Below are 14,757 nucleotides of genomic sequence, written 5' to 3'. Positions count from 1 at the left end.
CGTGACGGTGCGGCTTCGCGGTGTGGACACGACAGTGGCCTCTGTGTATGTGCGACCTGGACAGCGGTGGGACGCCTCCATGCTGTTACAGCTCACGGCTAAATTCGGAAGAGACTACCTCATATGTGGGGACATGAATGCTCATCACACCATGTGGGGGAGTAGCACCTGCTCCTCTCGAGGAAGGGATCTGGTGGACGTTATCCATCAACTGGGCCTACAAGTTTTGAACACCGGATCCTTCACTTTCGTCCGCAGAACAGCACGACCGTCATGCTCCGCCATTGACGTCACCTTGGCCAGTGAAGGGGACCGGTACGATTGGGCAGTGGAGCCTGACTCCTGGGGTTCAGACCACCTGCCGATCGTCATCTCACCTGTGGGCGGAAAGATCCCAAGGAGGAGGCTGTGTAGTACGATCGATTGGCGGGCTTTTCGAAGGCAGCTTCGAGACGTCCCAGAGGATCAGGATTTCCTGAATCTGGTAGCAGTGGCAGCGCAGGCGGCAACTATCCAGATCAGGGTGCCAGAGCACCATCCTGTGCCAGACCTCCATCACTTGAACTTACGGGCTGCGAGGCGCAGGGCTGAGAGAAGGTACCTAAAATCCCATGACCCAGCTCAACGTACACTCTTCAATCGTGTGGATGCGGTATGTCGGCGACATGCCAACCGTCGCAGGCGGCAAAGCTGGCAAGGCATCTGCCTCTCCCTGAGTCAGGCAAGAGGTGGCGCAAAAGCATGGCGACTTCTACGATCCCTCGTCACTGGACCAATGGTGCGGCAACCCGTCATTGCGGTGGCCATCTACTTGGGCATTAGTGAAAAAGAACTGGCAGAGCGACTGGCCGATCGCTTCACAGAACTCCCACCAGCCAATCCTTCAGCCCTCATCGCCACGCCTGCTCCCAAGCCACCGCAAGGTCATCACCCTGCCTGGACGGCCAGCCAGATCGCATCTCTGTGTCAGGATCCTATTTTCGAACACGAACTGAACGTTGCTCTAGCCAGAACCAAGCGCCGCAGCTCCCCTGGTGCCGACGGCATCACATACCAGATGCTGCGCAACCTGGATATGGCCTCACGACGACACCTGTTGAGGACTTTTAATGAAATATGGCAGAGCGGCAACCTACCTGAAGCCTGGCTGACCGCTGTTGTGGTGCCGATCCGGAAACCTCGCCGCCCTTGTGCCGCCATTACGTCCTACAGACCCGTTTCTCTCACCTCTGCTGCCTGCAAGCTCATGGAAGCCATAGCACTGGCACGCCTAAATTGGATTGCGGGGGCAAAGGATTTCCTACCAGAACAGCAGACGGGCTTCCGACGCCACCGATGCACAGCAGACTCGATCGCGGACGTCGTCTCTACCTTGGAGGAGGCCAAGAGCAACGGCGAAGTGGCCCTCCTCGTCCTGCTGGATGTACAGAGCGCTTTTGACAGCTTGCCTCACATAGCGATAGAGAGTGCTTTGGACACACTCGGCATCGTGAGCTGCCTACGTACCTTTATCAGTGCCTTTCTGGCAAAACGCACCCTCCGGGTTAGAGTACGACGCGCGCTCAGCGATCCACGGCCAGTGACAGCAGGCGTTCCACAAGGTTCCGTCCTGAGCCCCTTTTTGTTCAACCTGGTGCTAGCGGGGCTGCCGACCGCGATGCCCGCAGACAAGCGTTACCCCACGCAGTGCTCCTTGTACGCAGACGATGTGGCACTGTGGGTTAAGGGGCCTAGGCAAAACTTCACGGCCATAAGGCGTTCCCTGCAGCGCTCCTTGGATGCCGTCGCCTCTTTCTTCAAGGCAATCGGACTGAACGTGTCGCCCACGAAGACGGAGGCACTGCTGGTTCACCCCAGAGCCACTGCGCGGAGGGCCGTCCGAAGGCTTGTGCTAGGTGACCGACCTATCCCGTGGAGCGATGCAGTGACGTACCTGGGGCTAAGGATCGACCACCGCCTTACCTGGATACCAGCCGTTAAGCTCGCCGTCTTCAAGGCCACCAGGGTCGAGACTGCCGTAAGCAAACTGCTCAGCAGGGGCCAAGGGTGCACCTCACGGCTGGCTCTAAGACTCTACGAAGGGGCTGCAACGACAGCGCAAACTTATGCACTGCCCTTGGTGCAGCTGGCGCCACACCGCAAGGAGCAACTGGAGCGGCAACATCGCATGGCAATTCGGCGCTTCATGGGACTTTCCCGTCAGTCACCCATAGCTGCAACCCTGGCGGAGGCCCAGACCTGGCCTCTGTCACTCTTGATGCTACGACAGGCGCTGCATCACGTGGATCGCCTTCACAGGGCCCTCGGGGGCGCTGCCCTCCTTCGGAGACTGCGGAGCCGACCAGCGTCACGGATGGCACAGATCTGCGCTCTCTATGAAGAGCTGATCCCCGATCCCCCCAGTCCAATCCAACCCCCTCCACCACATCAGCAGCCTCTGGACGTACAATTAACTCTGGACAACCTCAGAAAAAGGCGCACACCGGCATGCGAGCTCCATCAGGCAGCCGTGGCGAAACTTCATGAAAGACTTAAGGGGCAGCTCCTGGTATTCACGGACGGGTCCGTTCGGGACAGCCCCCATTCGGCCGCGGCTGCCTGCGTCATACCATCGACTGGGACAACCATCCGCTGCCGACTTCCCTTTCACGCCAGCTCCACTGCAGCTGAATTGGCCGGCCTTCACTTGGCAGCCGACCACCTTGCTGCCACGTTACCCCAGTTGCCTGTGGCGATTCTGTGCGACTCCCGACCAGCCCTACAAGCGCTGCTCCAACCAGACCAAGCAGGCATAACTGTGGCGTTGCTGCACGCAAAACTGACCGCCATCAAAGAGAGTGGTGTGCGCCTGTCCCTCCACTGGCTTCCCTCGCACGTTGGAATAGCTGGCAACGAGGAGGCTGACGCCGCCGCTAAGGCAGCACACCACTACGACACGCCAGTCACTAAGGCGGTAACCCAGTCGGATTACTCACGGCAGCGTCTGCGGAAGCTCTTACCAACGGCCCACCCTGACACACGGGTGTCAAGCGGCAAACCTCCACCATCCCTTCCGGAGACCGGCCTGGACAGATGCGAGCGGCGGTTGTTGCTTCGCCTGCGTACTGGCAGCGTCTGGCCTGCGGCACGCATGTATTCCGCGGGTCGCTCTTCATCGCCAGCGTGCCGAAGGTGCGGTGATGACGAAACGCTGCAGCATATTGTTTGCTCCTGCCCTGACCTGGCCACTGAGCGTTGCACACTGGTAAGCCGCTATCGTCTGCTTGGACTACCTGCCGAAACAATGGAAGACATACTTTTTCCCGCGCGCTCGAAGACGAAAGCCCTTCGAGCCTTCCTCGAGTTCTGTGCTTGCGCGGACCTCGCCGCCTTATAGACGAACTCTTTTCATTCGCACTACTGACTGTACTGACAAGACGTTCTCTTGCCATGCCATTCACTTTTTCTTTCCCTCCTCTCTTCTTCCTATCATCTTTACTTCCCCTTCCCCGATCCCTAAAGGCGCTGAGCCGTGCCCCCGCGACGGGAGGCAGAAAATAGCGTCCTTTTTATCTCTTCCTCTATCATTAACCTCTCTCTCTCTCTCTCTCTCTCTCAAGGAGAACATAAGGCTCCGAAAGTTCATCAATTAGAGAGTGTAAATCACGTTTTTGCAGCTGATGGCTAGGAGGAATGTAAATAGTGCAGATTGTGATCAGTTTATCAAAAAGAACCGCTCGAACAGCCACTGCCTCAAGAGATGTTTGGAGTTGTATGTGAGTGCATGCAATTGCATGCACTCACATACAACTCCAAACATCTGTGAGTGCAAAATGTGAGTGCATGCTCCGGATGATGTCATGGCATCAACACGGTCCTTTCGGAAAATAATGTATTTACGAAGAAGATTTGTGTGTTTCGAACTAACGTGTGTTTCTTGTACACACAGCACTTTTGGTGAGTGTTCGTGTAAGAGTTCTTGGATGTCGTCAAGGTTTCTGAGAAGGCCCCTGACGTTCCATTGTATAATTTGAGTGTTCATGGTGAATGTAAAATAATGCTGTGTGTACGAAAAGCGAGTGGCTGTTTAGACGGGGATTTTGAGTTCACTTAACAGGGCCGTCACCAGGCCCCGTTATCTGCTTTTTGTTTTCTTGGCGCGCTCCAAGGAGCCACGCCGCTCTTTCGGCACCAAGGGTGCCGTTTTATCCATTGCCTCCTCAGAGGCACTGGGTGCCCGCACATGCGAGCTGGTGGTTCGGATTTTAGGCCTCGCCTCGTGAGGGGAGGCCTTGAGACCAGAGGACCCTGGAGTCTCCGGCCTCAATTCTCTAGGAGGCGGAGTAGACTGAACTACTGCCGCCTTGGGGGCAGGTGCCACAGCCGTCGGCTCGCTCTGCGCTGGCCGAAGGAGTGGCGAGGGCTGGTGCGGCGTTACCCCCTGACGCGCCGCATCAGCATATGTAGCGCCATAAAATGGCGACACTCTTCGTCTTGCTTCCTTGAATGTGATATTTTCTTTAATTTTCAATGTGATGATTTCCTTTTCTTTTTTCCAAAATGAGCAAGACCGTGAGTATGCGGCATGATTTCCGCCACAGTTCACGCAGTGTGATGGTTCTTCGCAATTGTCTGAATTGTGGCCTGACACTCCACATTGTGCACAAGTTTGGTGACCACGACAGCTTTGTGAGCCGTGGCCATACTTCTGGCATTTAAAACAACGACGTGGGTTAGGTATGTACAGTCTGATCGACGTCTTAGTGTACCCTGTTTGAATACTTTCTGGCAGATTACTGGAAGCGAACGTGAGTATTAGGTGTTTTGTTGGTGTTACCTTGTTGTCTCTTCTAATGGTGATCCTTTGTACATTGGTCACATTCTGACTCTTCCACCCCTCCAGAAGTTCCTCTTCAGTCAAGCCGAGCAAATCAGCATCAGATACTACTCCATGGGTTGTGTTCATGGATCTGTGTGGGGTTACAGTGATGGGAGTGTCACCAACAGTTGAAAGATTCTGTAGCTTTTCAAACTGTTCTTTTTCTCGAAATTCAAGAAGGAGGTCTCCGCTGGCCATTTTGGTAACTTTGTACCCGGCTCCAAGAGTTTCTGTGAGACATCTGGCTACTACAAAGGGGAATACAGTTCTCGCTTGCTTGCTGCTTATCTCACTATGTATGACATAAAAATGGGGAAAGTTTTCATTTGATCGATTGAAAAAGCCAAAGTCTTCGGTGCGTACGCGCTTTAAGGCGGTACGATCATTTAAGAAGGGAAGCGCTCTATGCATTCCAGTTTAATTTTCTTCAGAAGCGTTGGCGGCCACCCACCACGGAGCCCAACGAGGGGACGCTACAAGTTTGCGGATGCTAAAACCTGCAGGCGCCAGCCGTACAACGCTACTATAACCCAATGCACCTAGACCACGGTAGGCTATTTGCACAGGGTTAACCCTAGCCGCCAGGAAGTTTGGAAGTAAGCAGAAGAGAGTAGAAGACAGGATAGATAAATAGTGAGAGATAAAGACGAAGATGTAGGAAGAGAGAGATAGGAAAAGGCGACTGCCGATTTCCCCTGGGTGGGTCAGCCCAGGGGTGCCGTCTACATGAAGCCGGGGCCAAAGGGGTGTGTTGCCTCTGCCGGGGGGCCTTAAAGGTCCAATCACCCAGCGTCGGCTCAACCCCCAGGATCCCCTTTTCCCCGAACACGGCATAGCCACGCACGGCTAGGCGTGGGAGGGAGTAGAAACTCCCCCGTTAGCTCGGGTCCGTGGTGTCGCTACACACCAAACGCCTACTTGCGCAGGCGCCCCTGCGGGGAAACTTCATCAGGTGAATAGTCAAAATGTGTTCGAAAGTTTTTCTAGTACTTGTCAAGGAAAATGGTCGGTATTTTGGGACGTTATTTAAAATGGAAAACGTCAAGCATCCAGAACAGCTGCGGTTGGCAGGCAACATACGAAGAAATTGGCAGATGTTCAAGCAAAAACTGGAACTTTTCTTCACGGCGACGCCCACTAAACCACCCAGGACGGAAGCCTCCAAGACAGCAATCTTGCTCAGTATCGCCGGTTAGGAAGCCCTCGACATCTACAACAACTTCTCGTTCGCAGAAGGTGAGAGCAATGAAGACTACCAGACAGTGTTGCGGATGTTCGAGGAGTACTGTGTCGACGAGGGGAACGAGGTTTACGAGAGGCATGTTTTTCGCCTTCGCATGCAGAACGAAGGAGAGCCGTTTGAGCATTATTTGTGAGAGCTTAAAAACCAGGCGAAGCTATGCAGTTTCAGCACGCCAGAAGAATCCATGATACAAGATCAGGTTGTTTTTGGCACAAACAACCCGAAGATAAGGGAAAAGATGCTGCGAGAAAAGGGCTTAACCCTATAGAAGGCTGAGCAGATTTGTAAAGCAGCCGAGGTTTCAGCACGACAAACTGTTGCTTGGTCGAGTCAAACGTTGCAAGTAGACTACGCCCACAAGGCAGAGCACAACAAAAAAAGATTCCGGTGCCGACAGTGCAACAAGGAGCACGCGCAAAGGCAATGTCCAGCATATGGAAAGACATGCTTTGCTTGCAATAAGCCGAACCATTTTGCTATATGCTGCAAGCGTCGACCGAGCCGACACATAGACCAAGTACAAGAAGTTGAGGCAGAGGACGGATTTGACATTTTGGACATCGGTGTCTACGGTGTCAGCCTCCGGGAAAGCGCAGACTGGAGGGTGAGGGAAAGCTAGGCGGACGGGAAATCAGATTCAAAGTGGACACAAGTTCACAAGCCAACATAATTCCGTGGTCTCTTTTCCGTCGTTTCAAGGCAGCAGCGGACCTGCAGAAAAGTAGTGCAGTTATGAAGGCTTACAACGGCAGCGCCATCAAGCATGTCGGATATGGCAGGGAATTGTTGCTACTAAACGACGCGACGCATGCTGTGACCTTCTTCGTAGTCAAAAAAGGGCGCCAGTTCATATTAGGGCTGCACGCATGTAAGCAATTTAGGCTTGTCCCGAAATCTGTGGATTCGGTAAGGTGGAGCGAGCCGGAACCCGAGAAGGCCTTTCCAGACTTATTTCAGGGTACGGGCTGTGTCGGAAGGCGATACCGGATGGCCCTGCGGGAGGATGCTGTTCCAGTCGTTCACCCAGCCCGACGGGTACCCTTGGCCCTTAGAGAGCCTCTTCGACAAGAACTGGAACGCATGGAAACTGCCTCCATTATCAAGAAAGTGGACGAACCGACAGAATGGGTAAGCCCTCTGGTTATTACGCGTAAGAAAGATGGGGTCTTTCGTGTATGCATGGATCCGAGGGAAATAAGAAAGAACATGAAGCGTGAGCACTATCCTATGCCAACAAGGGAAGAGATTGAGGCAGAGCTGTCAGGTGCAACATTTTTTTCGCGCCTAAACGCCAAGGCAGGTTTCCACCAAATTTTATTGGACGCAGCTACATCACGAGTGTGCACTTTTGTGACGCCGTTCGGGCGTTACTGCTTCTTGCGACTTCCGTTCGGAATTTCGTCAGCAAGCGAAGTTTTCCAGAAAACGCTAACAGAAATATCTGAAGGATTGGCAGGTGTACGCTTATACATAGACGACATTTTAGTGTGGGGCGTCAGCAAGGATCAGCAGAACGAACGCCTGCAGGCCGTGCTGAAGCGGGCACAAAAGACGGGCCTGGCTTTTAACCGGCGGAAATGCGTTTTTGGCGTGAAAGAAATTGAGTTCCTGGGTGACGTAATAAGTGAGCAGGGAATAAGTCAGAGTCGCAACCTGGTTGAAAGCGTCCGTTCACTGCCAACACCTACAGATAGGCACACCGTGCGCAGAATGATGGGCGTAGTCAACTACTTTTGCAAATATGTGCTGCCATTGAGTGATAAGACAATCTTGCTGCGCGGCATTGTGAAAGAAAACGTCACGTTTGAATGGACCACAGCGCACCAGCGGGAATGGGAAGCAGTGTGCAACACGTTAACAAACTGACCGTTACTCGTGCTCTTTGACGAGAAGGACACTAAAATCACTGCGGACGCTTCGGGAACCGGTTTAGGCGCGGCCCTGCTGCAGAAACGTGGCAATGACTGGCGTCCAGTGACGTATGCATCAAGAATATTAACCGATTGCGAAACCCGTTACTCGCAAATTGAAAAGGAAACGCTCGGTATAGTGTTTGCATGCGAGGAATTTCATCATTTTGTTTATGGTCAAAAGTTATGGATCGAAACTGACCATAGGCCCCTGCTTGCCATTTCTCAAAAGGGCATTGGAGACATGCCACTACGATTACAGCGTTTTTTCATCAGGCTTTTACAATGTGTTTATACTTTGCAGTTCGTGCCTGGCAAGGAGCTGGTTCTGGCGGACATGCTGTCGCGTGCACCTATGCCATCACAGTCATCGAGTGCCTTCACAGACGTCGACATCCATGCGACAGAGGTCGTCTCCGGCATCGTAAGCACGCCCATGAAAGTACGTCTGGAAAAGAAAACAAGGAACGACCCGTATTTGAGCGAGGTGAGAGAACGAATCTCACGGGGTGACGCCGTCGAAGGTGAACTCAAGCCCTTTGCCGGAGTACTGTCAGTGGTAGAAGGTACACTACTGAAGGGATGCAAAGTGGTCATACCCAAAGCCATGAGAGCAGAAATTCTTCGACGAATTCACTATGGCCACCTCGGACTAAATAAATGCAAGGCGAGAGCACGCAGGTTGGCATTTTGGCCTGGACTCAGCAGTGCCATTAACTCCTTCATTCGGGGGTGCAGTACTTGCCAGAGGTATGCATACAAGCAGCCGAGTGAGCCCCTTCTCATGCAGCCAACCCCGGACAGGCCATGGAACCGAGTGGGAATTGACATTTCTCAGTTCGGGCCCACTCCAATTTCCCTGACATAGAGAAGCTAAGAAGCACAACGGCCATAGAAGTCATAGATAAAATATCGGCCATCTTCTCACGGTACGGCATCCCGGTTTATGTATGTACTGACAATGGGCCCCAGTATGGATCGTAAGAGTTCCGAGAGTTCACGCAAAGATATGACTTTTAGCACATCACATCGAGTACAGAATTCTCTCGTTCAAATGGACTGGCAGAAAAGAGGGTTCAGATTGTTAAGCGCATCCTAAAGAAGACCAAGTACTCCAACGGTGACTTTTGGTTGGGGCTTTTAGCCTATCGGTCATCCCCACTAGAAGATGGTCGCTCTCCGGGTGAACTACTGCATGGCCGGCACCTTCGCACGACCCTTCCCGAGTACCAAGGCGATCCCGGAACTACAGTGGAAAAGCGTCGCCAGTCTTCGAAGGGAAAGGCACTACCACCACTCGGAAGTGGAACTGCAGTACTCACTCATAATGGACACTGGTCACGCACGGCGACAGTAAGCGAGCAAGCCGCACCAAGATCTTACACGGTGAAGACCGAGGACCAGCGGATGCTGAGGCGAAACAGGCAACACCTGCTGCGCATACCCGGAAACGGTACAAGCGAGGATGAAGACCAAGACGCCGACAGCCCTGAAAACATGGTCAATAGGGACAAAAGCCAGGACAGCAATACACCTGGCGAACGAGCGCACGGAGACTAACAAGGCATAGCGGATCGCACAGCTATAACGCAAGGTGCCCACCATGAAGAGGACAATTTCAATTTTTCAAGTGCATGAAAGTCTACCAGGAAACGTGCGGAACCACGACGATTGCATTACGACAACAACTTTCATCGAGTTTTCTAAAATGTTTTTTTAATCAGCACGAGAACATGTATCAGAGTGCAGCTTATCAGTGTGACTGTACGTCACATTTATTCTGTCCTCCCTTTGTTCCCTTTCCCTCTTTCATATCGTTTGCTTCAAAAGGGGTCGAAACAAACCACCAGGGGCTCTTTTGGGTGGCGCAGCTGTAGTCAACATGACAGCCTGTTTCTTTTAGAGCCACAATACTGTAAGGTGAATTTATGTGTAACAATAATATCAGTTAGCGTACTAAAATATTACACGCTCTGACAATGTCATTTACTTAACGCAGCTGAAGTATTGGTACTTGGTCAGTCGCAGTGATTGTGAAGCCACTCTCTGCTTTTGGACATATTTTTAAACAGAAAATTGACACGGACGCCTCTAGTGTAGATGGAACACACCACAGCGGTGAGCTTGCGACGGGCCCAGCTTTCTATTCTCATAAATGTATTTTCCTGAATAGCTCGTTCGATCGCAACGGTAATCTTCGCTTCGTATATGGACAGCCATTGATATATGATTCGTCCACACAACAAACGTCACTTATGGGAAATGAGCGTTCTTAATTGGTTTGACAGTGCCCTTCATGAAGTGGTCCAAGTAGTCATCCACTTAAATGAGGCGGCGACTCGTCGCGCGAGCCTTGTCTACATGACGCTTGATGCAGCGCATTGGTAATTTAACTGCAAGCAGAAATTTCGAGCTTGTTTTCTAAAGTGGTAGAAACCAGCTTGACAGCATCGTTCTCACGATGTTGCACAAAGAGACAAGTGGACAAACATTCTTCAGCAATAAACCTCGGACATTGCCCAGGCGGGGCTGCGAAAAACGCCGCCATCAGCGCCATCGTTGACGCGCTGCCCTCACTGGGTAGTGCAAAGAGAACTATCTGCATGGGAACGTACAGAGGCCCTCCCTCCTCTTTCCTTGGGCGCGGTGTCCTAAAATCAAGAATCTAGATTCTTGATTTTCAGGAGTAACGGTGGCCAATTACTACTAGACTCACATTAGGTACGCATTAGGAAAACGCATTAGAATCACATTAGACAGTTTAAAGATTGTGATTTCGAATGACATTAGCCTGTTTATAAAAGTACATTAACTTTTTTCACAAGGGCTGGCAAGCTTCTGTCAACGCCGCTTCACTTCCGAAAAGTTGGAAGCTCATCAACGCGAACTGCGTGTGCAATGCAAAATATATGTTCCTGCTGATTCGGCGTGCTGCAACTCGCAATTTCAGTGCAAATTGCATGCATCGTATGGCATCGAGTGCGAGGAAGCACTCAAACGGGTGTTCTGCGGCACCTAAATGCATTAAATTTGGGCATACACATGAGGCTAAAACGATTAAGTACAGTGCCAATTTTTTATGAAAGGGAACACGGCAGCTAGTGGCCAAGCGGGCACGAAAGCAACCACAGGAGCGCGCAGGCTACGCGCTCCCGTGTTCCCTTTCATAAAAAAATTGGCACTGTACGTACGCGAGCAACTAATCTTACGATCAGTGGTGCGAAACTCATTTGATCAGGTGGCCCCAGCGATTTGCGCCTTTACAGTTGCATTCCACATCCATCTCTCGCTTTGTGTGCATTGAACTGTTTTATTACGCAAAATGTTCTTTGTATGGTTGTCTTTTGCGTTTCTTTACTGCAAATGGAAATACATGCATGTCTACTTTCTTGATGTACAACGAAAGGCTAAACCGAGGCCTCCGAGATAGCTCAGGCAATCGTGGAGACCAGCTTTAAGAAAACGCGATTTTCTTCATGACCACCATTTTGCGATGCAACTTTATGGCGCATGTTTTCGCATTTGCTACGTTAAAGCCGGAACTTCGAGCCTTCAAAGTTTTCGAGCGCGATGCTGTGCGGTGGCGACCACCTCAGATTATTGGTGGTCGTGGCGTGTGCAGTGTTTATCGCGCGTCACCAGTCTACTGTTGCATGGCGCGCACGATGCTCAAAGGCTCTGTTGAACTTCAGAATGAAAGTTACCACGGTTCTCCATCAATGTTGCTCAATATAATAACAGGAGACCTACATTATCACAGTCTTTCATGCGAGCGGCTGTGGGGCACGCGAGTAATTCACTTTTGTAACACGTTCGCAACGGCCCGTATCCAGCCCTCTCGTCGTCCTCCTTCGCGAAAGCTACGAAATTTGGTAAAACTGAAGACTTTTACGTCTGTGGCAATTCACAACGCAACAGTAGCGTCGACTGAGGTCTATTTTAGTTGAGCGCTGAGCTGTTGCGTCTTCTCTAGTTTTTGCCGTAATTCTGGCGAGGGAATCAAGCACTTCGAGGCAGTTCAGTGACGCGTTCAACAACGAGAAACTTGCAGCTCTTTTTCTGGGTGTTCCATGCGCAAACACACCTAATATATCGCTCAATCGTCGCGTCGCGCGCGCTAGTTGCACCTGGATGTGCAGCAAACTCTGCAAGGGAGTCTGGCTTCGAACTACCCGGAAATCTGCGCCGAATGGTGGCGCTACGTGTCTGTCAAACTCCAGTTTCGCCCGTCTATGAACACAAACTTCTCTTGTCATTCAAAACGTCAAAACTATTGCGAGTTAAAAGCCACACAAATAAATAATTTCGTTTCATTTTCAATAAATAATTTCATGTTTTTCAATGCTGCTCATATTTATGTGAAAGTCTGATAATTTACCATGTCTTGAAACTTGTAATAATCTGTTGTTGCATTTGTGCTGTTATGACTGCAGTAGAATGCAATTGAGCCCTTTCAGCACTGTGCTTTTAGGACTGCAATTGAGTCCATGTGTCGCAGCTTTCATAAACACTCTCTTTCACAACTCAATGCTGGACATCATTTTTTCCTGGTACATCAGTCCGTCTTTACCTGAAATTGTTTGCGATTCATCCACAAGGGATGCTTTACTCTCTTCTGTGGAAAAAGTAGTGGTTGCCTCAACGCAATATGTCCCATGTGACAGTCCTTAAAGGAGAAGTGCATTGTGTATTCTTACTCTTCCAGAGAGAATCTGATTCGTATGACGCCAGGGGCACTGGGTGGTATCGCAAGATGCGTTCGTAGAACAAAAATGCGGTCTGCAATGATTTAGCTAAGCAAACGCGGTAGCATTGACTTCAATGGAACTTCGACAGGTAAAGAAACTTTTTGCAACTGAATATATAGTTCGTTGAACTGACGTTCGTTCGGGAGGTATTTTACTGTATCGTGTTCGCGTTTAAGCATACGCAGGTACGGTCGTCGTTCACAGGTACGCAACGACGCCAACATCGTCGCAAACATGCGTGTGCTCCTCTGGGTAAGGAAGATTAATTATTCGTACACGAAAACGCTGCTCATGTGAGCAGCTTCTGCCCTGAAGATCCGTGTTTCACAGAAAGGTGGCTCCAGCGGCATTACATGTTCACCGACTTCTCACCACATTCAGCCTTCATATTCAGCATAATTTGTTTACAATGAAACTTTAAAAATTTTATCCGTTAACAATTCTTCGTGTAGTGTTTGTACGACGAACCGATATGTTCATCATCACTACTCTGCTGTGAATACTAAGAAGTAAAAAAAAAGTGCCGCCATATCCCCGAAGTGAATGATGATGAGTGGACGAAGCTCCGGAGGTAAACCTGGTAAAACGTGAATCCTCCGTAAATTTTGCCCATTCGATATTATTACAAAGCTCCCCCTAGCCTACGTCGCCGCACTAAATCGAACGATTGCCTTCCACCAATGACACGCGCCATATGTGACATCATTCCTATTTTATAACATCTCGCATCTTTCATCATCAACTACAAGTACCGCCGTCTAATTTATAACATTTTGCATTTTTTCATCGTCAGCTACAAGTACCGCCATCTAGTGAACACTGCAAGAACTAAACGAGAGGTGGCTACATGCAGGGGACGCACAGCCCACGCCCTAAGGAGCTTCGCCCCTAAAAACAAGTATTCTGATAAATATTACGCAGTTTCATTAAATTGCATATGACAGTAGTGTTAAACATACAGGCAATAGACGATGTTTAGCATTTTAACTTTCTGGTAAAATGCTGCGGCGCACCTTCAAACCTCCGGAAGTGCATGAGGCAGAGCTTGGAGTGGCAGGTGTTCCACGTGCTGCGAGCCATGCCGAGGAAGCCACCACCGTTGCGGTAGTTGAGCACCGATAGGCCGATGGTGATGGCGCTCAGGGTCACCGCCACGCCCAAACACGAAGACGCCAGGGGCCCCAAGCCCGTCGCAAGCGGTTGCGGGTGCTGATGGCAGTGAAATATGTAAAACTGTTAGGCTAGATAACGAAGAAACAATTTTTTCCTAGCACAGTCAAATACAACGAATACTCGTGGCAAGTTAGCATTTATAATTGTATGTAGGCACCGCTGAGGCGACGGCACGAAGAAAACAATGTTCGAAGCATCTTGAAACCCTCCGGGATCGGAACTGTGCTGCTGCATATTTGGATGAAATAAGCAGTGCGCCGCATGTAGCTTCAGTACAAAATACACACAAATCCATTTGAACAGGAGGACTGGTGGTAAATAGTAGAAAATGAGGTGTCAACGAGAAGAATAAATAGGCCAAAACATAAAACCTTTCGCTTGCAAGCATTGTTCTGAAATCACGTCTTACGCTGATAGACATGAAATAGCGACAGAAACGAGACAAATACCGCCCTGTGTAGTATGCTGTTCCGAGTCTTCAGAAATTTTCCTACGCGCTGTAAAGAACTTATGTATAAACCCTAATTCCGCGTGCTAGATTCGCTCGCCCCTTTGCGATATTTCCAAGAAAATAGCTGTACGAGACCAGATTCTTAAACTTAAATTTTGGTGCAATCGTTAGAAATTCTAGACCGTGGATAAGAGTTGCTTCACTTGTCAATGGGCTCTCTAATACGCTATCCCAAATTAAAGGAACGTCCAGGATATATTCATTCAGATACCCATAAACTGTTTTCCCGTTTCATGTGTATTTGAATACGCAGCATGGAAGTGGGCTTCAAGTTCAGGCACGTTTATAAAATGTCTATTGCTTCTGAATAGCCT

General features: G+C 50.3%; 2 protein-coding genes across 2 annotated transcripts in view; one reads left to right on the top strand and one right to left on the bottom strand.

Moving 5' to 3' along the window:
* The window catches only part of LOC119171319 (endothelin-converting enzyme 2-like), a 49,111-nt gene extending 35,027 nt beyond the window's left edge, over positions 1-14,084 (bottom strand). The window contains exon 1 of the mRNA XM_075888167.1: positions 13,773-14,084. Within this exon, the coding sequence (XP_075744282.1) occupies positions 13,773-13,839 (67 nt within the window). The 5' untranslated portion in view covers positions 13,840-14,084. The remainder of the gene's footprint in view (positions 1-13,772) is intronic.
* On the top strand, positions 7,089-9,571 carry LOC142802662 (uncharacterized). The gene is made up of 3 exons (XM_075887640.1): positions 7,089-7,229; positions 8,316-8,781; positions 9,156-9,571. Exons 1-3 carry the CDS (start codon positions 7,089-7,091, stop codon positions 9,569-9,571), a joined length of 1,023 nt encoding a protein of 340 aa, XP_075743755.1.
* Positions 14,085-14,757: the final 673 nt, after the last annotated feature.

Source organism: Rhipicephalus microplus, chromosome 3, assembly GCF_043290135.1.
Source record: "Rhipicephalus microplus isolate Deutch F79 chromosome 3, USDA_Rmic, whole genome shotgun sequence".
Classification (NCBI taxonomy): Eukaryota; Metazoa; Arthropoda; class Arachnida; order Ixodida; family Ixodidae; genus Rhipicephalus; species Rhipicephalus microplus.
This window is presented reverse-complemented; position numbering and strand designations above follow the sequence as displayed.